General features: G+C 34.0%; 6 protein-coding genes and 1 long non-coding RNA gene across 7 annotated transcripts in view; 3 read left to right on the top strand and 4 right to left on the bottom strand.

The window, feature by feature from the left end:
• Herc4 (HECT and RLD domain containing E3 ubiquitin ligase 4) overlaps nt 1–2,678 on the top strand; it is a 125,435-nt gene extending 122,757 nt beyond the window's left edge. The window contains exon 19 of the mRNA XM_067789604.1: nt 67–2,678. Within this exon, the coding sequence (XP_067645705.1) occupies nt 67–219 (153 nt within the window). The 3' untranslated portion in view covers nt 220–2,678. The remainder of the gene's footprint in view (nt 1–66) is intronic.
• On the bottom strand, nt 643–3,871 carry LOC137253155 (rRNA N6-adenosine-methyltransferase Mettl5-like). The gene is made up of 3 exons (XM_067789607.1): nt 3,274–3,871; nt 2,609–2,835; nt 643–2,234 (listed from the first exon to the last, which is right to left on the bottom strand). The coding sequence occupies exons 1-3, from the start codon at nt 3,346–3,348 to the stop codon at nt 2,072–2,074; spliced, it is 465 nt and encodes a 154-aa protein (XP_067645708.1). The 5' UTR covers nt 3,349–3,871; the 3' UTR covers nt 643–2,071.
• A 16-nt stretch (nt 3,872–3,887) lies between these two features.
• On the top strand, nt 3,888–7,620 carry LOC137253156 (probable E3 ubiquitin-protein ligase HERC4). Its single transcript, XM_067789608.1, has 5 exons — nt 3,888–4,005; nt 4,058–4,145; nt 4,347–4,484; nt 4,553–4,666; nt 5,009–7,620. The coding sequence occupies exons 2-5, from the start codon at nt 4,140–4,142 to the stop codon at nt 5,159–5,161; spliced, it is 411 nt and encodes a 136-aa protein (XP_067645709.1). The 5' UTR covers nt 3,888–4,005; nt 4,058–4,139; the 3' UTR covers nt 5,162–7,620.
• On the bottom strand, nt 5,585–9,911 carry LOC137253154 (rRNA N6-adenosine-methyltransferase Mettl5-like). Its single transcript, XM_067789606.1, has 4 exons — nt 9,778–9,911; nt 8,216–8,347; nt 7,551–7,777; nt 5,585–7,176 (listed from the first exon to the last, which is right to left on the bottom strand). Exons 1-4 carry the CDS (start codon nt 9,907–9,909, stop codon nt 7,014–7,016), a joined length of 654 nt encoding a protein of 217 aa, XP_067645707.1. The 5' UTR covers nt 9,910–9,911; the 3' UTR covers nt 5,585–7,013.
• A 3-nt stretch (nt 9,912–9,914) lies between these two features.
• On the bottom strand, nt 9,915–10,483 carry LOC137253157 (SOSS complex subunit C homolog). The gene is made up of 3 exons (XM_067789609.1): nt 10,341–10,483; nt 10,177–10,283; nt 9,915–10,109 (listed from the first exon to the last, which is right to left on the bottom strand). The coding sequence occupies exons 1-3, from the start codon at nt 10,372–10,374 to the stop codon at nt 9,915–9,917; spliced, it is 336 nt and encodes a 111-aa protein (XP_067645710.1). The 5' UTR covers nt 10,375–10,483.
• Nucleotides 10,484–11,768: 1,285 nt separating this feature from the next.
• On the top strand, nt 11,769–17,728 carry LOC137253151 (uncharacterized). Its single transcript, XR_010953746.1, has 2 exons — nt 11,769–11,863; nt 17,359–17,728. It is a non-coding gene; the product is annotated as an uncharacterized lncRNA (long non-coding RNA).
• Nucleotides 17,729–19,174: 1,446 nt separating this feature from the next.
• Nedd4 (E3 ubiquitin-protein ligase Nedd4) overlaps nt 19,175–26,879 on the bottom strand; it is a 74,792-nt gene continuing 67,087 nt past the window's right edge. Inside the window, exon 16 of the mRNA XM_067789602.1 lies at nt 19,175–20,409. Coding sequence (XP_067645703.1) covers nt 20,307–20,409 — 103 coding nt within the window. The 3' untranslated portion in view covers nt 19,175–20,306. The remainder of the gene's footprint in view (nt 20,410–26,879) is intronic.

Genomic DNA, 26,879 nt, shown 5'->3' with positions numbered 1-26,879 from the left:
TCTCTTGATTTAAGTAACATTTCTTCATTTACAAACATAAACACATATTATTTTATATTATTGCAGATTTGTATACAACCAACAACAGATGAACGATTTCTACCTGTCGCGCATACATGTTTTAATCTACTCGATTTGCCACGTTACAATACTAAAGAACGTTTAAAATATAAATTGTTGCAGGCTATTCAACAAACTCAGGGTTTTAGTTTAGTTTGACTTGGATAAACATGCATACGATGTATTGGAAAATAGATAAAAACAAACTTTATTAAGAATAATGAATCAAATATTCATCAGGCAATAAAAAAAACGTCTAAAATACTACAGAAAGCAATATCGCGCTTGTTTTTGCGGTGCTCTTTTGTATGTGAAACACTAAGGCAATTTGTTTGTATGATTAGTAAATTTCAACTGTGTTTAATACAAAATTTTCAAAAGAATGTGCAAACAAATACATAATATTTTTGAAAGCCTTGCTTTGTTTGAATGAAAGTAATTTACATATTTATATATGTAGTATATAGATAGAGATATATTCATAATTGTGGTATATTTTGATTTATCATTTGTATATAAATAAGAAAAGCTGGTACCTGTTGTTAAATAGCTTATGCTAATACAACAATAAAACAAAAGAAATTATGAAATGTAATTATCAATCACAATTTATTCATAAACATACTTATAAAAAAATTATAAGAATTGTTGTTAGTAAACATATCACTATTGTAAGTAAAATCGTTTTTGATACTTTTATAAATGCCTTGAAAAAGAAATGCGTTGTTAAAATGTTCTGAAGAAATAGCGAGTGTTTAAAAGAAAAGCAAAATACATAAATTGTTCCATAAAACTATTTAGTTTAAACAAATATACATACATACAAGGTGATAGCAAAGCTTGACAACAGAAATGTAAAGCAAATTAGCGCCGATCGTAAGAACAGCTGAAGGCATAACCACATCTTGTACTGACTTCGCCTCGACTGGCAGCAAAACCGAAAAAACAAGCAATCAGCTGATGAATAACACCGCTATGTACTGAATTTGTATTTAATACATGCAGCTGCGAGTAAAAAATAACAGTAAAATTTGTTTGTAATTAAAATAAGTTATTTCCTTTATTTTTACTATCGATAATTAAAAAAAAAAAAAACAAAACATAAATACTTTTTAAATCATCTGCGGAAACTTTATTCCTCTAAAAAATAAATATAAAAAAATAAATTTTACACGATTTGAAAGTTTCCTCCGTTTAAGCGCGTTTGCAGACTTAAATTCACAATGATTTATTTTATTTTTATTTTTGGGGTGTTCCAAATTTTCTGCCATAAAAAATAAAACTTTACAAACTTAAGACACCTTTTGAGATACTTCGAACTTATACTTTCTTATAAAAGAATAAATTTATGCGCGATAACTTCCGAAGAGGTTTTGCGGCTTAATCCTTTTAATTTTTCCTTCAAATTGGCGCGACGGGACCTACATGTTTTATGCCGACTGCGAACGGCATCAGCAAGGTAGATGAGTTTCCACTGGGAAGCGTTTCATGGTAGAAATACACTCGGAGTGCTTGCCAAATCAGTATCTTCGGTGTGGTAGGCGGAGCACGCTACCACCACACCACGGCGGGCGCTATACTTTCTTACATGTACTATTATGAATTTGACTACAAGTCTATTCTGCATAAAATTTCATCGAAAACGTTTTCGAAATTGTATTACATTATATCGTTATACAAAAAGAACAAAATATCTAATAAAATTTGTAAGCCATTTTTCCTGTTATTTTTTTATCCGCAAGTTTATACATTTACTGTGACGAAAGTGATGTACCTCTGATACTCATTAACTCGAGTATGATTAGTATAATAAAGTGAGTTAAAATGATACTACAATTTAATTAAGAGCATAAAATCAAAATTTGTTTAGAGCATAGACATGTGCTTCTATCGTTTTCGTAGTCCACTTTGCACTGTTGATTATTGTTTAACTAAAGTAAATGTTTAATGGGTTTACACTTCTTTCATTTAATCTAAATTTATAGTTAAAAAGGTTATCCTAGTTGCAGGTTCAGCTGACATTTTTCTCAGACACATCGCAACGCCAGAAATCAACGTCGATATCAACACTCTTGTTTTTGTGAAATGAATAGCTTGTATCAATATTATATTTAAGTTCTGCTACCACATTGCCTTTGACGCCCCAATCTTTAAACTTTTTATGAACATAGTCACTATAATATATGGAGTTAAGAAAAAAAGCAAAAGAAAGTGCTATTATAGTTAATCAATTTTAAATCATGAATCAAAAGCAAATGTCAATAGTATTTATTAAATGTACATAATATGCATTGCTAAAAGACTCATAAGTTAAAAATCGAAATGGTGTAACATTCGAAAATGAGTTCAAAGTGTAAAAAAATCTTTATAATAAAAATGCATAACTCCATAAGAATTTTCTAGAATATATTGCAAACTTTTTCTATAAAAATTAATTTTGATTATTTTCTTTTTTTCTTTCGAACGTGTGAAATGATTATGAGTCTTGTAGCGTATCGACAATATATTCAATATGTATATACACAATTATATGTATTTTGATTAATACCGTGTTGAGCTTTTATGAAATGAATAAACTGCTGCCGTGGCTAAGCTTATACCAGTTTTAACAAAACACATATCGATGCCACTGTTTTTTTTCGTTCCAAATGGCGGATTTGTAATAATTGTATCGAATGCATTTTCCCATTTTTTACTATCGGGCAAGGTCAGTACATCGCACAGCACACAATCTAAGCCCGGGAGTTCCATTTCGGTTATGTTTGTGTGAAAATTCTTAAAAACAGAAATGCAGTAAGTGAAACAACAATCACGTAAGTAAATATTATATTGTCGGCTTAGTGTGTAAACCTGCTGTATTAAAACAAAAAACTTTTACATGCCAGACAAAAAACTCTTGGGAGTTTTTAAGTTGGTATACTTTGCGTGTGGCCAATATTTGAAGTTAATATTACATTAGCTCCTGCTTTATCAAACTGCAGTAAAAATGCATTCTTAGAAAATATGGCAGTTAGCAGATTTATAGTCTAAGCCGACGATGTGCGTTTCCCATATTAAATCTTCCCATAATTAGTTCTATAAAGTTATTGGTGCTTTGGATAAATTTTGTTTTACTCTATTTTTTCGTAATCAAAAATATTTTTTTCAAATTTATTTAAAGATTTATGATAGGGGTTTCCCATTAAGCATACATATTTAAATCTACATCTTTACATCTAATGCATCTTCATCGATTTCAAATCCAGTAGTCATACCAGCGCCAAGAAGAAATGAGCCTACACTCAGCATACCACTGCCGCAGCCTAGATCGCCAACGTATTTACCTTCAATATCGCCATATAGTGTCTGTGGAATGTATGAATTTATAATTATCACTTATATCTTTTATAATTACAACAACAAGACATTTAGTACAAAAAGTGTTAGAACACAACCAGAGTAGCTTGAAAATTTAGTTTAACGTTTCAATGTAAAACATCCTAAGCAAAATCGTTTCTAAATTTTCAAGGAATTTGTTACCAAAACACATTTTAATTAAATATAAAATATACAGGAAATGTTATTAGACTCTGGTTTAACAAACGAGGGAACTAACATAAGTACTCCGATAAGAAAAAAATTTAATCGTATTGTTGCTGTAACAATACTTCATTGAACCATTGGACCACAGTGAAGTTGTTGACAGAAGAATTTGTTCCGCTGAACAGTATCAGGATAACGCCCTACTTAAGGGGCATACACATACATACAATGTATGAATTCTTTTAAAAAGGCACATTAGGTTTGTCAATGTTTAGTCTAGCCTGAGAGACGTTTGCCCTAACAAATTGATTTTGAAGAAGTTTTTAATTTAAATTTTGAAATATCACGTAATATTTTTGGTGAATCCAAGACGGAACCACTAAAGCTAAATGGTAGTCAAATACCTGTGACATTGGAAAATAAGTGAGTTTTTGTTTTACGAAAAATAGTAGTTAATTACATGTAATCTTTACAGAAAGGAGTTTGTAGACTTGTATGTGGACTTTATATTTAATAAAGCAGTAGAAACGCAATTTACAGCGTTTCGAAAAGGTTTCATGAAGGTAAATATTGCTTGTTAAATCAAAAATTCAAACAAACTGGTTTTGTAGAAGTAAGAATGGCGCTTGTTTGAAAAAGGTCAAAATTTTTTAAAATTTCAGCACTTTCAATAAAAAAAAAAAATAGATCTAGCCATTCTTTTGTGGCTGAAACCAAAGTTCGAACTCTATTTATAATTTCCTACATTTCCATTTGCTTTAAAGGTGTGCTGGGGTCGTGTACTACAAATATTCAAACCCGAAGAATTGATGGCTGTTGTTGTAGGAAATGAGGAGTACGATTGGAAGGCGCTTGAGTTACACTGTGAATACAAAAACGGTTATCACACCGGCGATCAAACGGTTAGAATTTTTGCTTTTATTAAAAAATATAAATTTTCATGAATTTTTACTAATTGTTATTGTTATAGATAAGATGGTTTTGGGAAATATTTCACGATTTGCCAGAAAGTGAAAAGAAAAAGTTTCTACTATATTTGACAGGCAGTGATCGTATACCAATTCAAGGCATGAAGGCCATCAAGGTATTTTGATTGTTTATGCTTAATCGGCCGATATTACAAATTTTTTGTTATTTTCAATTCGGATGAATGTTAGTAATACTATTATTTCGTTATAGAAGAAGGTTTCTGTAAAGGAGTTGAATTTTTTTTTTTTTCTTAAAGTTATGAAATTTTGATTTTCGATAACTTAAAAACAACAAAATTCAAATATCTTGCTTTAACAAAACTCCTCTTCTGTGATGAAAGAAAAGTTTTTAATAAAAAAAATCAAAATCGAGTGTGATTGATTCTCCATAATCTCTTGATTTAAGTAACATTTCTTCATTTACAAACATAAACACATATTATTTTATATTATTGCAGATTTGTATACAACCAACAACAGATGAACGATTTCTACCTGTCGCGCATACATGTTTTAATCTACTCGATTTGCCACGTTACAATACTAAAGAACGTTTAAAATATAAATTGTTGCAGGCTATTCAACAAACTCAGGGTTTTAGTTTAGTTTGACTTGGATAAACATGCATACGATGTATTGGAAAATAGATAAAAACAAACTTTATTAAGAATAATGAATCAAATATTCATCAGGCAATAAAAAAAACGTCTAAAATACTACAGAAAGCAATATCGCGCTTGTTTTTGCGGTGCTCTTTTGTATGTGAAACACTAAGGCAATTTGTTTGTATGATTAGTAAATTTCAACTGTGTTTAATACAAAATTTTCAAAAGAATGTGCAAACAAATACATAATATTTTTGAAAGCCTTGCTTTGTTTGAATGAAAGTAATTTACATATTTATATATGTAGTATATAGATAGAGATATATTCATAATTGTGGTATATTTTGATTTATCATTTGTATATAAATAAGAAAAGCTGGTACCTGTTGTTAAATAGCTTATGCTAATACAACAATAAAACAAAAGAAATTATGAAATGTAATTATCAATCACAATTTATTCATAAACATACTTATAAAAAAATTATAAGAATTGTTGTTAGTAAACATATCACTATTGTAAGTAAAATCGTTTTTGATACTTTTATAAATGCCTTGAAAAAGAAATGCGTTGTTAAAATGTTCTGAAGAAATAGCGAGTGTTTAAAAGAAAAGCAAAATACATAAATTGTTCCATAAAACTATTTAGTTTAAACAAATATACATACATACAAGGTGATAGCAAAGCTTGACAACAGAAATGTAAAGCAAATTAGCGCCGATCGTAAGAACAGCTGAAGGCATAACCACATCTTGTACTGACTTCGCCTCGACTGGCAGCAAAACCGAAAAAACAAGCAATCAGCTGATGAATAACACCGCTATGTACTGAATTTGTATTTAATACATGCAGCTGCGAGTAAAAAATAACAGTAAAATTTGTTTGTAATTAAAATAAGTTATTTCCTTTATTTTTACTATCGATAATTAAAAAAAAAAAAAACAAAACATAAATACTTTTTAAATCATCTGCGGAAACTTTATTCCTCTAAAAAATAAATATAAAAAAATAAATTTTACACGATTTGAAAGTTTCCTCCGTTTAAGCGCGTTTGCAGACTTAAATTCACAATGATTTATTTTATTTTTATTTTTGGGGTGTTCCAAATTTTCTGCCATAAAAAATAAAACTTTACAAACTTAAGACACCTTTTGAGATACTTCGAACTTATACTTTCTTATAAAAGAATAAATTTATGCGCGATAACTTCCGAAGAGGTTTTGCGGCTTAATCCTTTTAATTTTTCCTTCAAATTGGCGCGACGGGACCTACATGTTTTATGCCGACTGCGAACGGCATCAGCAAGGTAGATGAGTTTCCACTGGGAAGCGTTTCATGGTAGAAATACACTCGGAGTGCTTGCCAAATCAGTATCTTCGGTGTGGTAGGCGGAGCACGCTACCACCACACCACGGCGGGCGCTATACTTTCTTACATGTACTATTATGAATTTGACTACAAGTCTATTCTGCATAAAATTTCATCGAAAACGTTTTCGAAATTGTATTACATTATATCGTTATACAAAAAGAACAAAATATCTAATAAAATTTGTAAGCCATTTTTCCTGTTATTTTTTTATCCGCAAGTTTATACATTTACTGTGACGAAAGTGATGTACCTCTGATACTCATTAACTCGAGTATGATTAGTATAATAAAGTGAGTTAAAATGATACTACAATTTAATTAAGAGCATAAAATCAAAATTTGTTTAGAGCATAGACATGTGCTTCTATCGTTTTCGTAGTCCACTTTGCACTGTTGATTATTGTTTAACTAAAGTAAATGTTTAATGGGTTTACACTTCTTTCATTTAATCTAAATTTATAGTTAAAAAGGTTATCCTAGTTGCAGGTTCAGCTGACATTTTTCTCAGACACATCGCAACGCCAGAAATCAACGTCGATATCAACACTCTTGTTTTTGTGAAATGAATAGCTTGTATCAATATTATATTTAAGTTCTGCTACCACATTGCCTTTGACGCCCCAATCTTTAAACTTTTTATGAACATAGTCACTATAATATATGGAGTTAAGAAAAAAAGCAAAAGAAAGTGCTATTATAGTTAATCAATTTTAAATCATGAATCAAAAGCAAATGTCAATAGTATTTATTAAATGTACATAATATGCATTGCTAAAAGACTCATAAGTTAAAAATCGAAATGGTGTAACATTCGAAAATGAGTTCAAAGTGTAAAAAAATCTTTATAATAAAAATGCATAACTCCATAAGAATTTTCTAGAATATATTGCAAACTTTTTCTATAAAAATTAATTTTGATTATTTTCTTTTTTTCTTTCGAACGTGTGAAATGATTATGAGTCTTGTAGCGTATCGACAATATATTCAATATGTATATACACAATTATATGTATTTTGATTAATACCGTGTTGAGCTTTTATGAAATGAATAAACTGCTGCCGTGGCTAAGCTTATACCAGTTTTAACAAAACACATATCGATGCCACTGTTTTTTTTCGTTCCAAATGGCGGATTTGTAATAATTGTATCGAATGCATTTTCCCATTTTTTACTATCGGGCAAGGTCAGTACATCGCACAGCACACAATCTAAGCCCGGGAGTTCCATTTCGGTTATGTTTGTGTGAAAATTCTTAAAAACAGAAATGCAGTAAGTGAAACAACAATCACGTAAGTAAATATTATATTGTCGGCTTAGTGTGTAAACCTGCTGTATTAAAACAAAAAACTTTTACATGCCAGACAAAAAACTCTTGGGAGTTTTTAAGTTGGTATACTTTGCGTGTGGCCAATATTTGAAGTTAATATTACATTAGCTCCTGCTTTATCAAACTGCAGTAAAAATGCATTCTTAGAAAATATGGCAGTTAGCAGATTTATAGTCTAAGCCGACGATGTGCGTTTCCCATATTAAATCTTCCCATAATTAGTTCTATAAAGTTATTGGTGCTTTGGATAAATTTTGTTTTACTCTATTTTTTCGTAATCAAAAATATTTTTTTCAAATTTATTTAAAGATTTATGATAGGGGTTTCCCATTAAGCATACATATTTAAATCTACATCTTTACATCTAATGCATCTTCATCGATTTCAAATCCAGTAGTCATACCAGCGCCAAGAAGAAATGAGCCTACACTCAGCATACCACTGCCGCAGCCTAGATCGCCAACGTATTTACCTTCAATATCGCCATATAGTGTCTGTGGAATGTATGAATTTATAATTATCACTTATATCTTTTATAATTACAACAACAAGACATTTAGTACAAAAAGTGTTAGAACACAACCAGAGTAGCTTGAAAATTTAGTTTAACGTTTCAATGTAAAACATCCTAAGCAAAATCGTTTCTAAATTTTCAAGGAATTTGTTACCAAAACACATTTTAATTAAATATAAAATATACAGGAAATGTTATTAGACTCTGGTTTAACAAACGAGGGAACTAACATAAGTACTCCGATAAGAAAAAAATTTAATCGTATTGTTGCTGTAACAATACTTCATTGAACCATTGGACCACAGTGAAGTTGTTGACAGAAGAATTTGTTCCGCTGAACAGTATCAGGATAACGCCCTACTTAAGGGGCATACACATACATACAATGTATGAATTCTTTTAAAAAGGCACATTAGGTTTGTCAATGTTTAGTCTAGCCTGAGAGACGTTTGCCCTAAGTGTGCACGGGATTAAATATTAGCCTAGGATTATTGTCTGTGTGTCGTATGTTGGTAGCAATTCAGCAGATGTCTTTAGGAACAAACGAAAACCGCGCTTAGAATCTTAAAAACCAATTTTTAGTAGTCTGTGATTTGGTTTAATTATCCCCCTATTGCGAGTGTCGATTGCAGTTGATAGTCGACCGCTGAGCGATAATCGATTACCTTTATAATGTATACAAATTATGTTATATACATTGAAAAGTTGAAAAAATAGCAAAATCTGTCTTGTGTAAAATAACTGTTTATAATAGATTTGGCGATTAATTTGTATAGTAATAATATTAAATGCAAAAAATGGAATCGACAAATTGTCGATTCTATTCCGATCGACACTCGCAATAGGGGGGTATATATTCACGAGGAATTTGGATGTAGGACATTCTCAACTGGGAAAAATCGTTCTTCAACTGATTTCTGAGAAAAGCATTTGGAAAAAAGTTAATGTATAGTTATAGCAAGTTTCTCTTTGACTTGGCGTAGGTGTTAAACAAATTGTTTCATTCACAACTATTATGCATTTTTTCATATCGATTTTAATAGATTATACTGAAATTGTGAAGACGCTTGTTAGACGAAATGCAAGGAATTCGGTTTGTATTTTTAATGTCTCCAAAAATTTTAGTTGTTGTTGTAGCAGTGGTTACACTGAAATGACAGTCCTTGGTCGGAAAAATCCAGACTCGCTCCGGTACATAGAAGCGACTGCCTCGTATGTATGTATTTTAAACGCTGTTCTTAGGCACACAAAAAATATTCCGCACTGGGAAATCGAAACATTGCAACCCAGGTCTGCACAGGCATACATATGCACAAACAAAATGTTTTAATATAATAATTGGCTGTGTTCTTACTCAATATTTTGTTTGTATATTTTGTTATTTTCTAAATGTGTTCGCAATTTCTTGACCTGAATATTATACAGCACACAACTAGCTATGTGCGGTGGTGTTATATATTGTTCTAACTTAATTTTTGGTTTTTCAAAATTATCCAAACCATGCAAGTACTCTTCTAATTTCTTTAGTTTAATACACGCCATCGTTTTTAGTTGATTGTTGTTGTTGGCGTTGGATCAAGACGCGGCAGTACAGGTATAAATGTATTTCCGTAATATGAATCTTGTGATACAAAGAACCCCAAAGTTGTTGATGTTGTTGCATTAAACACCGAACGTGGTGCGCTTGCTACGCTAGCACTTTGTGAAAAATCTGACGATTGCAAAAGTTGACTGGCAGGAATCTAAATTTCAATTTTACATGTATATAAATTAATGTTGATGCGTTCTATAAAGACCTTAATCACATACCTGATAGAGTGTGGTTGGTGATATCCCTGTACCTAAACCAGGTATGTTGCCTTTTTGCAATAGTTGTTTCTTCAGCTGCAAATCCTCAAGAATTTTACGATTTGTTTCTGTTTTAGAGAGCGCGTTTGTTTAAATTTATCTTATAAATGCATAGGTAATTTTACCTTGCTGAGCACCCAATGTTGGAAAATTCGCCATTAACTTACGGTAGTTTTATTTTTGTACAATAATCAATAAAATAATTCATATAAAAATCTACTGAAAAAGCGACGAGAGCAAAAACAGCTGATGTGTTCTTGGGTATCGATGTTTTTTACAGCCGGCTTAAAGGGCTAATTAAACTTCCTTAACCCTAACGACATAGTCGTAACCATACCCATAACCATCTCCAATGTGGTCGATTAATGGTGCCTAAGCCTAAAAATCGTGAAAATTTCATAAAAATGAAGAAAACGGATATATTACAAATATATTCCACAAAAGATAAGTCTCTTAGTCATAACGTATCCAAACCAATGAATAAAATCTACAAAAAGTTATTAAATTAACCAACTTAAATATTTTTAGGTTATGGATATGACGAGAAACCAAAAACCAATTGGTTGGCTATGGTATGGTTATGGCGTTAGCGTTATGGTATAACACTATTAATCGATTACATTGATTTCCACAAGGTAGGTTCGATCAGATGTTTTATATGGTTATGGTTATATCACCATTAATTGGCCCTTAAGGAAGTTTAATTATGCCTTTATGTAAATCACTGTAATCGATTAATGGTGCCATACCATAACGCTAACGCCATAACCATGCCATAGGCAACCAATTGGTTTTTGGTTTTTCGCCATATCCATAACCTAAAAATATTTGAGTTGTAGAATTTATTAACTTTTTGTTGATTTTATTTGTTGTTTTGGATACGCTTTGACTAAGATACTTATTTTTTGTGGTATATCCTTGAAATTTTTTGCGTTTTCTTCATTTCTATGAAATTTTCACGATTTTTAGGTTAAGGCACCATTAATCGATCACATTGGAGATGGTTATGGATATGGGTATGGTTACGACTATGGCGTTAGGGTTAAGGAAGTTTAATTGGCATCTATATGAGAAACTTCATATTGCCAAATATGTTCAAGTTTGTGTGTATTAAAGCACAATGTAGCCATATGATCAACCCTTCACAGTCCACTGAGACACATTTATCAAAGAGCAGGGTAATTGCGGATACCATTTCAAATAACAAAGTCATAGTTTGATTTTTGCCTACAGGTGCTTCTTAGTTAAAGAAGGAGAGGGTTAAGCTTTGATTTCGGAGTCGTTTCCGGAATATGCCTTGGTCATTTTAGCATTATTCGGCTCATATCGTGAATACTTTGAGAGTTCCTACAAATTGGCGGGGCGGGACCTATATGTTTTACGCCGACTCAGAACAGCATTTGCAAGGCAGATGGGTTTTCACTTAGAAGCTTTTAATGGAGAAAATACACTCGAAGTGTTTGCCAAATCACGGGCAAGGTCCGACTCCGCTTAGAAAAACTTGTTCCTAAATTGTTGATCATTCGGACTTTAATCGTGGAGTAAAGTGGATCGTCCCGCGTTTTTCTTTAAGTGTTGCGTGTTAGTGACTGAAAAGTTTTGTGTGTGACAAATATATTTAGAACTGTTCTCACGTTGAATTTATTGTGTACGATACATATATTAAATTGGTGAGTATTTTGGTTGTGTGACAAAAAATATATAGTATACTTTTGGATAAATTAATAACAAAAAAAAAAGAAAGAAGCAATTTATTACAGTGCCCAAAGAAAAAAAGGCAAAGGTGTCTTACAAGGCACCTAGAAATCTTAAAGACACTATGGCGTCGCCGACCCGACGGTCGGTGACGTCCACGGATGCAAAGGATGCACCTAGTGCAACCGGAGCTAACAAAAAACCTAAAATAGAAAAAAATGAAAATGTAACTGGTTTCTTTGAGCTTAGTAGTGAGGGTTTGGTGAAATATAAAGGTGAGGATTCCATGTGCAAGGCAATGTCCAAAATCAATGAAAAATCGAGTGTTGCATCCATCAAAGCAAATGAAAATTCTAATGTTAATTTCAACATGGCTCAAGCCATGGATATAGAATTGAAGTTTGGGGATGATGAAAGCAAAAAAGGCGCCAAAAACGCCAAAAATGGCGGGAAAGAAGAAAGCAACAATAGTAGTGTGACATTAGGCAATGCTAGTGGTAGTGTAGAAATGGAAGGAAATGAAACAGACACAGCTAAGGGCACGAACCCAAACATAAGTACAGTTACAACCACAAATATAGGTAATGCACAAAACAGTGCAAGACAAAAATATGAGGACAGACCATTAATACAATACCCTCAAAATTTCCAAGGTGAAATTTTTGTGCTAGTAGACTCTTCGTCACATGCCACATTGAAAAATGAAAAAATGACAAATGGTCTCACACTATTCAGTCAAATAAGAGATTTGCGTATAAAAGACATTGACCACATCCAAGCCATTGGAAGAACGTTATATAAAATTATCTTCAAAAGTACATATCATGCTAATAACTTTGTTATAGACCAACGTGTCATCCAAAGAGACTTGAAACCATTCATTCCAAGAACTGCCTTGGAAATATACGGAATTGTAAAAGGAGTACCACTCTGCTTCTCAGATGATGATGTTGCCAAAGAAGCAATCACGACTATACCTATAGTGTCGGTGAAACGATTTACACGAAAAGACCCCAACACTGACAAGTATATTGCGACTATGACTTTAAAAATTGGGTTTTCAGGAAATAACATTCCAACCCACATTATATACAACTACACAAAGCTAAATGTTGAGTTTTTCATTCCTCCCCTCAGACAATGTGAAAATTGTGGCAGAATTGGTCACACAAAGATGTCGTGTAAAACGAAGACACGTTGCTTAACATGTGGTAAAGCTGAATGTCAAAATACAAAATGTGAATCTAACACCTGCATTCTATGCAACAATCAGGGCCACTCTGCCAGAGATAGGAATATATGCCCACAGTGGGAAAAAGAAGGAAAGATTGCCCGCGTCAGGGCTGTCAAGAAGCTAACAAGAAAGGAGGCACTGGATTTGTACTACCCTCGTGGTGGTAACAGATTTGAAATTCTTGAAGTTGAGGAAACAGACTTCCCTGCGTTGGAAAATGAATATTTAAATATTGTTGATAAAGACACTGAAATAAATAGAAATTTCACCAAAAAACAATATAGCCATGTGGCCAAAAAGGGCAATGAAAGATACAAAACCCCACCTCCCAGAGAATCTCCTCCCAAAATAGTTAGACAAAAAAATCCAATTAATCCTGTATTCAACTCTCCTGAATACCAAAAAGGATTAGTATCCCAATTTGAAAAGTTCATAAATCAATTAATTAAAATCTCCCAAAAAATATCTCTAGAACATAACAACTCCAACGCTCTTGAAGAAATTCAAGGCCTCAAAGGCCAATTTGAAGCAATAATTGCTCAAAAAGATACCCTCCATATTCAACAATCAAATCCCTTCAAAAATCATGAAAATAATGCAATATAATTGTCAATCATTAAAAGCTAATATAAACACAATAGAATTTTACCTAAACAAATACAATTTTGACTTCGCTTGCTTAAGCGAAGTATTTTTATCCAGAACCACATCTCATAGAAAAATACTCAATTTTAATTTATGTAAAAAACATAGGAATGATGGCTATGGTGGCGTAGCCATAGCTGTCAAAAGAGAAATCAAATTCCGCAAAATTAATTTCAATAGTGAATATGATGTTTTAATTATACAAACAAAAAACTTAAGTCCAAACATAATAATTTGCAGCGTATACTTCCCTCCAAATATAAATACCAGTAACTTCACTGGTGAAATTTCCAGAATTTTAAATTTTTTAGAACGATACAACAATGTTTTTTTAATTGGTGATTTTAATGCAAGATCCACTGCTTGGGGTGACACATGTGAGTCAAATAAGGGAAAGCATTTAAATCATCTCATACAACAATCCAACTTTACCAATATAAATGATGGCACCTACACATTTAAAAGTGACATCCGTACAAACAACGGATCAGTACTCGACTTATGTTTCGTCAATAACAATTTCATATACAAATTTTCTGTAGATCAAACCAGAATTGGAGGAAGCCATCACTTTCCTATTACAATAGAAACTAACAACATTAGCACATACATCACTAAATTCATTTCCAAAAAAAAACTCATCAAGTCACTAAGTGAACTCGAATGCGACTCGTCTCTAGGTGTTTTTGAAGAAAAAATCAAAGATGAAATCAAAGATGCTACATATGTTGTTAAGAATAGCAGAATCCCCAAATCGTGGTGGAATGAGGAAATAAACAAGTCATACAGACTTCTTATTGTGGCATTCAAGAAGGCCAAACTCATCCCCAATCCCGAAAATTTTGAAAATTTAATCACAACCAAAAAACAATGGAAAAAAGATGTGAAAAGGGCAAAAAAAAACAATTTCAATAATAAAATTGAAGAATTAGATCTGAGTAAAGGCAAAGGTGCGTGGAAATTTGTAAAGGCCCTTAGAGGTGACTTCAGTCAAAATATCTCTCAAACATGGTGTGATAACTACAATAAAGATTTCTTGAATATGTTAAATGACCAAGTACCAAGTAACTCTGTAAGACTTGCAATAAACACTGAAGTGGAACCAAACCTTGACTTAGCTTTCACATTTGAAGAAATCCAACTAGTTTTGGCCAATAAAAAAAAGGACTCTGCTGCGGGTATTGACGGCATCTCATACAATATGATCAAAGCGTTACCAGAGCTGACACTAAACAATTTAAAAACAATACTAAATGACCTTTTCTTATCAAATCAAATTCCTGACCATTGGAGAGCAATTAAAGTAGTTCCGATTCCAAAAAAAGATGCTGATCTCAGTCAATATCAAAATTTCCGACCGATTTCCTTAATACCTGTACTCTTAAAAATTATTAATTCATGTATAAAAAACAGATTATACAACTTTCTAGAAACCAACAATTGCCTTCCCAAAAATTCCTTTGCTTACAGGAAAAACAAATCATGCTCTGTATGTCTAAATTACATCCTACACAATATCAGTGTATCAAAAAATGATAAAAAACATGTAATTCTCTGCTCCACCGACATATCCAACGCATACAACTGCGTCGACATAAGCGCTCTTAAAGATATGCTTTCTGAACTACAAATTGATCAGCTATACATTGAATGGATAACAAACTTCCTAGCCCTCAGAACTCTTAACATAGGCAAGGAGGTCACTAATATTTACAATGGAATTCCCCAAGGTAGCTGTCTATCTCCCATACTGTTTAACATTTATACATCCAAACTTCATGATACTACTAATACCAACACTCAAATATATCAATTCGCAGACGATTTTTTCTTTGTTGCTTCTGGTGAAACCATAGATGCCGCCAAGATAAATCTACAATATACCTTAAACCGGTTTGCAGACAAGTGCTCTGAACTGAACCTAAGCTTCAATTCAAGTAAAACAAAAATTATGCACCTAAATAGAGGCCCGATAAAAGATATTCAAATTAGTGTTCACAACCAAACACTCCCACAAGTTCAAAACTTAAAAATTTTGGGAAGAATCATAAACAGTTCCCTCACAATCAAAGATCATTACGGTTCTGTAATTAAAAAAACAGACAACAACATTAACTTTTTCAAATATCTCACCAATATTAAATCAGGGCTACATCCACAAAAAGCTTTAAATATATATAAAACGTTAATTAGATCAAAAATAGAATACTGTGGTACCACGGCATCCAATAGCCCTAATTCAAGTACCAAGAAAATAATTACTTTGCAAAATAAATTTCTAAGAAGGTGTTTAGGAGTCACCCCTTCCACACCCATTCCCCTGCTTTATGCAATTGCAAATGAACTTCCTGCCTCTGAACGTGTAACGTGGCTGACAGCTAAAGAGTTGGTAAACATTTTTGCATATGATGATCCTATCAAAGATTCCATTTGCAATAATGCTAGTCTCAATTCTAGCTACTCCAAAACCTACAATCATTTCTCTGCGATTCTTGACAGCCTTGACGTGGTGAATCCCCATGTACTGTGTCCAGTTTCTGACCTGGTGGTACTAGATAAATTGTTTTCTGGAAAGAAAGCAAATATGACAAGTGAAAGTGTTCAGGCCAATTTCTCAAGCATTCTAAACGACTACAGAGCCAATCTTTTTCACATAATGTTCACCGATACATCTCTTTCACACAACACGACTGGATGTGGCATATATAACTATTCCTCGAATCTAGAACATAGCTTTAATTTTAATTTTAAATCCTCATCTATTTTTGGCGAATTGATGGCTATACAAGAAGCCATCAACATAGCCATAAATAACAAATGTGATAAACTGGTGATATTTACGGACAGTTTGGGTTCGTGCCAAGCACTCCTAAACCCAAAAGCAACCAATAGCATTGTATATAATATTCATCAAGACATCATGAATTATAGTTTTAGACAGATCCACATTGTCTGGATACCTAGCCATAAAGGTATCCCAGGCAACGAAAAAGCTGATGAAATAGCCAAAAAAGCAACGATTAATAGTCCGAATAAAAATTTTAAACTTACAATTGACGAAGCTCTCAAGCTAATAAAAACTAATATTCATGATGACTGGTATGAAGAATTTTTAAATTATGCGAGTGATAAACCCAACTTATTCGCAACAACATACCCCATTAGAAAAAACAAAACTTGGTTCAAAAACATAGATATACCTACTACAGAAATTAAAACAATAAATAGAATCCTCACCGGTCATACCTATGACAAGCAATACTTACAAAAAATAAAGGCAATCAACTCGACACGGTGTAGCTGTGGTCAAACAGACAGCTACTATCACCAAACCTTCCTATGCAGAAACCTAAATGATATAAGATCTAAATTCAATTTATTTAACAACAACTTCAGTTTTGAAGATATTTTTAGTGGTAACAACACAACCAAAATTACTCAACTTGCCTCATTTTTAAAAAAGGCACAAGTTAAATTCTAAAATCTGTGATCAAAAATTACAAGAGCAATATACACTTTTGTATACTTTTCTCATTTTTAATTATATTATTGTAATATAAAACTTCAAGATACCAATATCGATAATTATATGTATATGTACATACAGAACTTGCATTTAAACGAACATGCCAAAATGGGCATTCATACGTATCCACTGATCTCATTCGCGATACAGTATAAATTCAAAGCACTTAAAAGTCAACATATGTGCTTTCGCTTTAAGACAAAAACCAAATCAATAAAACAGATATAAAAAATGCAACCCTACTTAGTACATGAAAGCTATCGTTCAACATACAATCTTTGTAATTTCGTTACAAAGGCAAAGCAATCATTGTAAAGATTCATCCTGGCAAAACTAAACCAACCTCTACAAAGAAAACAACAAACGGAAAACAGGAACAATCTGAAGACAACAACAAGCTGAAGAAAAAACAATCTGATATATAACCTGGCGTTATGGACTAACGTCCGTGCCATTCAACCAAACCCCAAAAAAAAAAAAAAAAATAAATTGTTGATGTTGCTTTGCGCGGGGGTCGAACCTGGGGCCAAATCGTAACATACGTGATCGTATAACTCGTCACGTAAAACATGATTTTCGGACTATGGCATACGTGAACGTACTACTTTGATGGTAATTTTGGATCGCAACATACGTGACTAGTGACTGAACGTAAACGTCACGTTCCACTTTCATTCGAACACAAATTCGCGATCGTATACACAAATTTCATTAAAAATGTAAGAAAATTGTTTAAGTAGATGAATAAATATAATATAATAACAATTTTCAAACTTATTATTAACAAAGGTAGAATTAAAAAAAGATTAGGCAAAAGGAAATATTGGCGGAATTCGCGTTGGTATCGACTTGCTTCAAATTTAACTTCTCCAGAAAGTAACTAAAAGCTTCTTAAGTTAAGCGAAATCTTTTCAAGAAACTGCAATAATTTATTGGAGCTCAAACGAAACAATAAAAATAAAATTGGATCCATCGCAGTTATCCTTCAAAAAACGCGAGTACTCCAAAAAGAGTATAAGGAATACTCCTTTAGGAGTATAGGAGTGTTCCCAAACTAATCTGCATTCATACAAAAAATGTGCTCCAATTAACATTGCGATGTCCTAGGAGAGGAGTAGGTGATCCCACTATCGCTTTGTTTGTGAGTATTCCATAGAGTACATACGTGAGAGTACTTTCCAAAGTACTTTCACTGTAGTACTCCATGGAGCACCCACAGAGGATCATATGCCAAAGTACTAGAGGAATTGTGTCGAAAAGAATTATCGGAGTGAATTTAATTTAAAATGAAAGTAAATGAAGAGGGGCAATACATCTTTTATATTTTATACTAGGAATATTCTTATGTTATTTAGCATTTGCGTGAATAAACTAATATTTCTCTATACTATAGTATGTAAACATAATCCAGTGCGCGGTTGCATTTTATCAGTGTTGACATAGTAAAATTTTATTATCAGTTATTTGTATGCAATATTTTACTTTTGCCAACTCTGTTTGATCGTCATCGTGTCGTGATCACGGTCGTTAAATAACGAGCAGTGATCGGCTGATGGGGGTCCACAAACGCATTGCAAAGGAGTATTGTTAGAGTACTCCAACGTGAAGAAAATGGAACACGTAATCCAACAATTTTTGCAGGGTATTTACTTTATTTTTTTTTTTTTTGTTTTGGCAACCAATTTGACAGTTCAAAATCTATTGTGAACTAAAAATACAATCCAACCTAATGTGGATCGTAAAATTCATTGTGAATTGAAAATAAATTACGTTCCGTTCGTTATCGTATGTTATAATGTGAATTGAAAAATTTTATTTTTTCTTTTGTCGTATCCACCTGTTTCTTTTCATTTATCCGATTATTATTATTATTTTTTTTTAATAATTTAATATCATATATATATACATTATATTTAAAAAATTAAATGGCCAACTTGCACTGGATATAAAAACAAGGAAGAAGATTTACAAGAAGAATATCAAGCTTGGAATTTGTGTCAAGAACTATTTCTATAAATAATATAAGAACACAAGAACATTTTTAATTTTTCAAGATTATTCGAAACATATCAAGATTGGAATTTTTGTCAAGAACTTATTCTACAATAATATTTTTTGAATTATTTGTCAAGTTTGAAGAATTACCCGGCAGTGGAATCAAACGTTCCAGCCATTATATCAAATCTCAAAAAAAAAAAAAATTATGTGAATTGAAAATAAATTACGTTCCGTTCGTTATCGTATGTTATATTCACATTTTCTTTACACGTTTGACGTATTATGTAATTTTCTTTCGCATAGCTGCCGATCCGTGATCGTATGTTGCGTTTCGAGCCCAGGATCTTCGGTGTGGTAGGCGGAGCACGCTACCACCACACCAAGGCAGCCGCAATTCTTATCCGATACATAAGTTAAATACCGTTTTTAACGAACATGTTTCCGCACGTTTTATGGGTCTTATTTAATCCTGCCACTTTGTCTGCCGCTTAAACTAAGATGAGCAGAAAAATTTTGTTAGCGACCAAAGTGTCGACTTTAGCTGACGTTTAAATTCGAACTGAAAACCCGGACTTAAAGCCAAATACAAAATAAAAACATTTTCACCACAAAAATTTAGAAGCATAATAATATAAAATTATAGGTATATTTCAGTGACACAGAGACCACACTTAGTATTTGGAATGCACGCATTTGATTTATGTAAAGGAAATTGAAATAAACAACTTTAGTTCTTATCTAGTTCAAACATTTAGAAATTTAAATTTAAAAACACTTATCTATACACGGATGTAGCATGATATAATTTGGTATTTATAATTTTTGTTTTTATAACGAGAAGTTAATAAAATTATTATTTTTTTTTTAAGATAGTATGTATAATAGTAAACAGAAAAAAATAAGTACACAAGTCAACGTTAAAGGCCTCGAATCCACTGTAAACTATTTTAAATTTTCGTTGCTATTTGGGTTGTTTTATCGCTGCTAAAGTCATTAATCGACGCCAGCGAATCCTTGACTACCTTCAATAGCTTTAACAAGCTTATCCTTTAATTGGACATAACCTTCATAGGGTGGTAAGTCCAGCCGATTAAAGCTGAAAAGAATAAGAAAAATATTTTAATTTTAAAATATATCAGTCTATCATAAAACAATTTTAAAATTTGCATTGTATTCAACTACCATATTAAAGTATACTGAAAAGTCAATATATTTAAGTAATTATTGATAGTTCTAAAATTAAACGAATTTAAAAAATATAAGTGGGGTTTTTAGATTATTTAAAATCTTATAAATGAAAATGGATGTGTGTGTGTACAACACTTAAGTGTGAATTAAACTTCCTTAACCCTAACGCCATAGTCGTAACCATACCCATATCCATAACCATTTCCAATGTGATCGATTAATGGTGCCTTAACTTAAAAGTCGTGAAAATTTCTTAAAAATGACGAAAACGCAAAAAATTACAAACATATTCCAAAAAAAAATAAGTTTCTTAGTCATAACGTATCCAAAACAATGAATAAAATCTACAAAAAGTTATTAAATTCACCACCTCAAATATTTTTAGGTTATGGATATGGCGAGAAACCAAAAACCAATTGGTTGGCTATGGTATGGTTATGGCGTTAGCGTTATGGTATGGCACCATTAACCGATTACATTGATTTCCATAAGGCAGGTTCGATCAGCTGTTTTATATGGTTATGGCTTTATGGTTATAAGTCACCATTAATTTGCCCTTAAGGCAGTGGTCGGCGCGCCATAGCTCAATTGAGGGCTCGAATCGTAACATACGATTACGGATCGGCAACCATACGAAAGAAAATTACGTGATACGCCAAACGCATAAAGAAAATGGGATTATAGCATACGATAGCAAACTGAACGTATTTATTTTCAATTCACAATGAATTGTACGATCCACATTAGGTTGGATTGTATTTTTAGCTCACAATAGATTCTGAACTGTCAAATTGGTTGCCAAAAATATAAAAAAAAATTAAATAACTGCGATGGATCCAATTTTATTGTTTTGTTTGAGCTCCAATAAATTATTGCAGTTCCTTGAAAAAGATTTCGCTTAACTTAAGAAGCTTTTAGGTAGTTTCTGGAGAAGCAAGCCGATACCAACGCGAATTCCGCCAACATTTCCTTTTGCCTTGGATTAAGCTTTTTTTAATTCTACCTTTGTTAATAATAAGAGTTTGAAATTTGTTATTATATTACATTTTTTCTTCTACTTTAACAATTTTCTCACATTTTTAATGAAATATGTGTGTATACGATCGCTAGTTTGTGTTCGAATGAAAGTGGAACGTAACGCGTACGTTCAATCACTAGTCACGTATGTTGCGATCCAAGATTATGATAAAAGTAGTACGTTCACGTATGTCATAATCCGAAAATCATGTTTTTACGTGACGAGTTATACGATCACGTATGTTTCTTCAGTGGTTAGCGACAGCCACAAGTGTGTTGACTTCTTTCTGATAGGGACTCGCTTAAGTTAGCATAACGGGAAAATCTGGGTTGCCATTGTTGTTTCGGTTGAAAACGGTTCTTGTTGTTGTTGTTGTAGCAGTGCTTCGCCCCACCTAACAGCTGCGACCGATCACAAATTGTCATCAATATCCTCTAACGGGAGTCCAAGAAAACTTGCTGTTTCAACAGGGGTGGACCCATGGTTAAATTATGTACAGGTTGGCTCATCTCATCAGCTGATTTTATTTATGTCATTGCATGGTCGAAGGGATTGTCAAAAGGAGATGGCAAACTCAAAATGAAACCAACACATTGGCAACATTTTACTTACACATACAAAAACTGCTAAGTTTTATGTTTCCATTCCATACCATTCGCACCAACACCAATACACAGATTTTGACAATTTGAACAGACATATTTTGTTCCTTTACAGATGAGCCAACCTGTATATAGTTGAACCATAGGGTGGACCATAATGAAAGGGGTGTTAGAGGCGTTAGTTCCACATTACAATTAAAGAGATGGTTGGTGTCATGTGGGGACACATTGCAAGCGGGGCATACATTTTTTATGTCGGGGTTGATTCTGGATAGGTAGGAGTTTAACATGTTACAGTATCCAGAACGAAGTTGAGCTAGAGTGACTCGCGTTTCCCTGGGGAGTATGCGTTCCTCTTGCGCAAGTTTTGGGTACGGTTCTTTGAGTACTGGATTCCACGGGCAATTCCCGGCATAAAGGTCCGACGCCTGTTTGTGGGATACGCCAAGGACCCGCTTGTGTTTTTTTGTTTCATACGGCTGAATTCTCAAGTGGAGGAGGATTTTATTACGGCTCTGGATTTTCGGAACAATTGCGACTGGGCCCACTGCTTTGGATGGTTTAGCATGACCGATGACATCCTCAACCTCTTTGGCGGTGATGGTAATTGGTGACGCGCTGAATTTATGTTTATGTGCGTGTCTGTTGGCCCTCCGTCTATTTTTGTCGACCGTAGAATGCATTATATATTGTCGGCAGAAAGCGATCGCGCATTTTTCGCATCCGACAGCACTTTATCGCCAAAGGCGATGGAAACTTTGTCATTGTGCCTGGACGGATTCGATAGGGACTTTACGGTGGACCAAAGTTTACTTACACTGACAGAGAGGTTACAGCCGCTAAGGTGCTCCTCCCATTTCGTCCGCTTGTGTTCATCCACAAGCAATGTGATGCGTTGGTTTATATCCCTTATTTGGGGGTCACCGGGATCGAGCTGTCTTATAAGGTCACGTTCTCTCGCTAAATTTGCGGCCTTCGCCGGGAAGTGGGGCCAAATTTCGGGAATTCTATCGGCGGGAATGAATCGAGCCGAGACGGATCCAATGACCTTGCGGAAAGCACGATCCCCTTGGCGGGCATCAGTCGGGATAGGGAGGGCAGCAAAGCGGTTGTCTGTAAAGGATTTGTATTCATCCCACTTTCCTTTTTTAAAGTTTATGAAAGTACGTTTTTCTGTGACGATGAAGTCGGCGGTACGCTCGAGCGAAATAAGTATAGGCAAGTGGTCGGATGCCAGTGTTACCATCGGCTGCCAGTTGACGCAGTTTACGAGTTCTGCGCTCACGATTGAAATATCCGGCGAACTGTGATAGCTTCCTACCATACGTGTGGGGCGTCTCCGTTTATTGTGCAGAACGTCGTTTTTTCTATTTGATCCGCCAACATCTCACCCCTATTGTCCGCCCGCAATGGATGTTGTGCCGCTTCATGAAATCGACTATCTCCGTGATCCTCCCAGTTAATCCATTACAGTTTAACTGCAGAATTCTGAAGAGCAACGGGGAGACGTCGTCACTCTGGGAGTAAGTGACGGGTGACTACGCCTGGGTTGTGGAAGGCCAGGACGCAACTGATGTTGTGGCCCTGGGACTGGACGTCCTTGGGTAAGCTTGGGGTACCTGGTGTATTTGGGTATGCGGTCTGGCAACATGGCGCAATGAAACCCGTCGAGGGGTTGCCGTCGCGGAGACCAGAATTTGTATTTGTATTTGTATTTATTAGACAATTCATGCCAGCACAACAATTTGACAAACATTATTTTACAGTGCTAGTCGGTAAAAGGCATAAAATAGGAACAATCTAATCTTGAAACTTAAAGCTAATGACTATGGCTAAGAAATGGTTACAACAAATAATATATTTAATAAATAGTAAATAGATAAATAAAGGAATGATAGAGTACATTTGCTTAGAAGGAATCAGTATTTTAATTGTCTAGGCTATTATCGAAACTTGTTAATTCTTTATTGAAGAGCAGAGCATTGCTTATAAGCCTAAGTCTAGAAGGGAGCGAGTTCCAAAGACGTATGGAATTAATGAAGAACTGGCGATCAGATATTAGCATACGATGTCTGAAGTGGGTAAGGAGAACAGATCTAGACGACTGGAGAAAATTTAGCCTCCGATACAGATAGTCAGGTTCCTTCATATATATTAATTTATGTAGCGTAGTGAGCGTTTTAAGTTTAATAAGGTTATCGAAAGAAATGTTTAGCAACCTGTAAGCATGTTGAGAGACGTGGTCAAGTCTTTTCAACCCATAGACGTATCTAGCAATGTTGTTATACACAACATTAAGTTTCCTATTACATACATAGTCACAACTGGAGTAAACCTCACAACCATAAAGGAGCGTAGGTATTAAGTACGCTTTTGCTATTAGTAGACGAATACGTAACGGAGTAAAATATTGTGTACGCCAGAGTGTACGAAGCATCCCATACACTTTTCCCACTGTGCGGAAGATGTGATCTTTCCATGTCAGGGTTTTGTTAAAAGCTATACCTAGATTTTTTGACGTGTCAACGTATTCTATAATAGTGTTGTCTAAAATTAAATTTTCCATTCCACTTTTATCTAGTGACCTTCTATGAATGACTATACATTTCGACTTCTTAGGGTTAAGACAGAAGCCCACGTACCAATTTGACACAAATCGTAATTTAAGTTATTAATACATGAACTGGTACGATCACTAGGACAGCACATATACAATTGTACGTCGTCAGCATAAATGTGAATATTACAATACTTGAGAACACCAGGCAAATCGTTTATATACAAAACAAATAACAGGGGACCAAGGATTGAGCCTTGTGGGACTCCTCTTAAAACACTGACGAAGTCAGACTTTCTGCTACCAACACTTACTGCCTGAGTTCGGTCGGCCAAATACGATCTGATTAGGGCTGTTGCACAGTTGGAGAAATTAAATAGGTTGTCCAGCTTCTTGCAGAGAACGGTGTGGTCGACCGAGTCAAACGCTTTTGAATGGTCGAGAAGAGTCAGGAAAGCAGTAAAATTTTTGTCAACTTGTTCTCGAATATCCTCTATCACCGATAGGAGCGCCGTTTTACAGCTACGATTTGACCTGAATCCAGACTGGGAATCTGTGAGAAGGTTATTATTCTGCACATAAGTATTTATCTGGCAGTGCAAAACTCGTTCGACGACCTTGGAAAGGAAAGGCAGAATAGCTATAGGCCTATACTCCTTGTTTTGCTTGGGGATTGGGATTACCTTAGCAACTTTCCAACATTTGGGAAATACACAGGACGTCAGCACAGAGTTAACCAAGTAGGTTAAGTGAGGAAGGATTTTAGGAAGAATTATTTTTAAAAATTTCGGACATATACCATCGAACCCCATAGCATTAGACTTTACTGAAAGAATGGCTTGAACGACATCACAATCATCGACACTAGCAAACTCAAGAGGACCAAAATCAACATTAGCGCGAATACAATAATTATCAGCACATATATTGTCAGTTGAGATTGGCAGATTTACAAAATTTATATTTATCTCATTAATGTCTACATCAGGGAGGACAGAAATATCACATTTGGATTTTCCGATACCAATATGTTTAATCGACTTCCAGGTTTCCTTCGAACTCAAAAGCACTAAACTTGTTATTATAAAATTTCTGCTTAGCTGACCTAATGGCTTTGTTTGCAGCGATCCTAGCTGTTTTGAAGCAGTTGTGAGCCTCCAGGGTTTTGTATCTTTTCCATCGTGAGTAAGCAAGGTTACGCTGGTGAATTAAGTGTTTTAGATTGGCACTAAACCAAGGGGTATTATTGTGTGTAGCAGCTTTGAGTTTCACTGGCACATAGTTGTCGAAAAGCCTAATAATATGGTTCTGTAGGAATGATGCCTGATCATCGACCGATGTCAGTGTACGAATCAAGCTCCACTCAACCGACTCCACCGCTGCATTAAGGGAACTGTAATCTATGCTTCTAAAATCACGATATGTAAAGGAACATTGTATGTGTGACGTTTGAAAGTTGTAACTAAGAAATATCAGATCGTGTTTTGAAAAGCAAGATGCCGACAATTGATCGTAGTGGAGCAATTTCAGGGGATCATTCACAAAAAATAAATCCAGCAAAGAAGAATTTGAGTCAGTAAAGTGTGTAGGTGAAGTTAAATTGGTGGGAAAAAGTCCAAGAGACTCCATACTTAGCTTTAGAGTTGAGTCGACGAGAAGGTTGGAGTTGAAATCCCCAGCGATGATTATATTATCATAGCTTATAAGTAGAGGCTCGAGAAATTCAATAAAGCCAGAGAAGTCAACTCCACGATTAGGTCTGTATGCACAGCCGATAAGAAGCCTTTCATTATTTACAGAGAACACGTCTACGAACACATATTCGACAAAATCACTTGGACTAGCACTGCAGCAAAGTTTACAGGATAAACTACTTTTAACATATATAGCAACACCACCACCATGACCACGTCTATCAGCCCTGAAAAGTTGATATCCATTTAGTTGCACCAAATCATTTTTGTGACATGAAGAAAACCAGGTTTCGGAAATACATATAACATCTATATCAGAACCCTCAGATATGAATCTCAATTCATCCAGCTTTTTGTATAGGCTTTGCGCATTAAGATGGATGACTTTGAGCCCTTTAGTACGTTTGTTGAATACGCGCAACAGTGTATGTAAGCAGTCTTTGGAACTAGACAACCTATAGTCTAGGACCATCACTATATATGGGATATAAAGAATGCTCTCCGATG

The sequence above is a fragment of the Eurosta solidaginis genome, chromosome 5 (assembly GCF_040869045.1).
Source record: "Eurosta solidaginis isolate ZX-2024a chromosome 5, ASM4086904v1, whole genome shotgun sequence".
NCBI lineage: Eukaryota > Metazoa > Arthropoda > Insecta > Diptera > Tephritidae > Eurosta > Eurosta solidaginis.
Note: the sequence above shows the minus strand (reverse complement) of the source record. Positions and strands in the feature narration are given on the sequence as shown.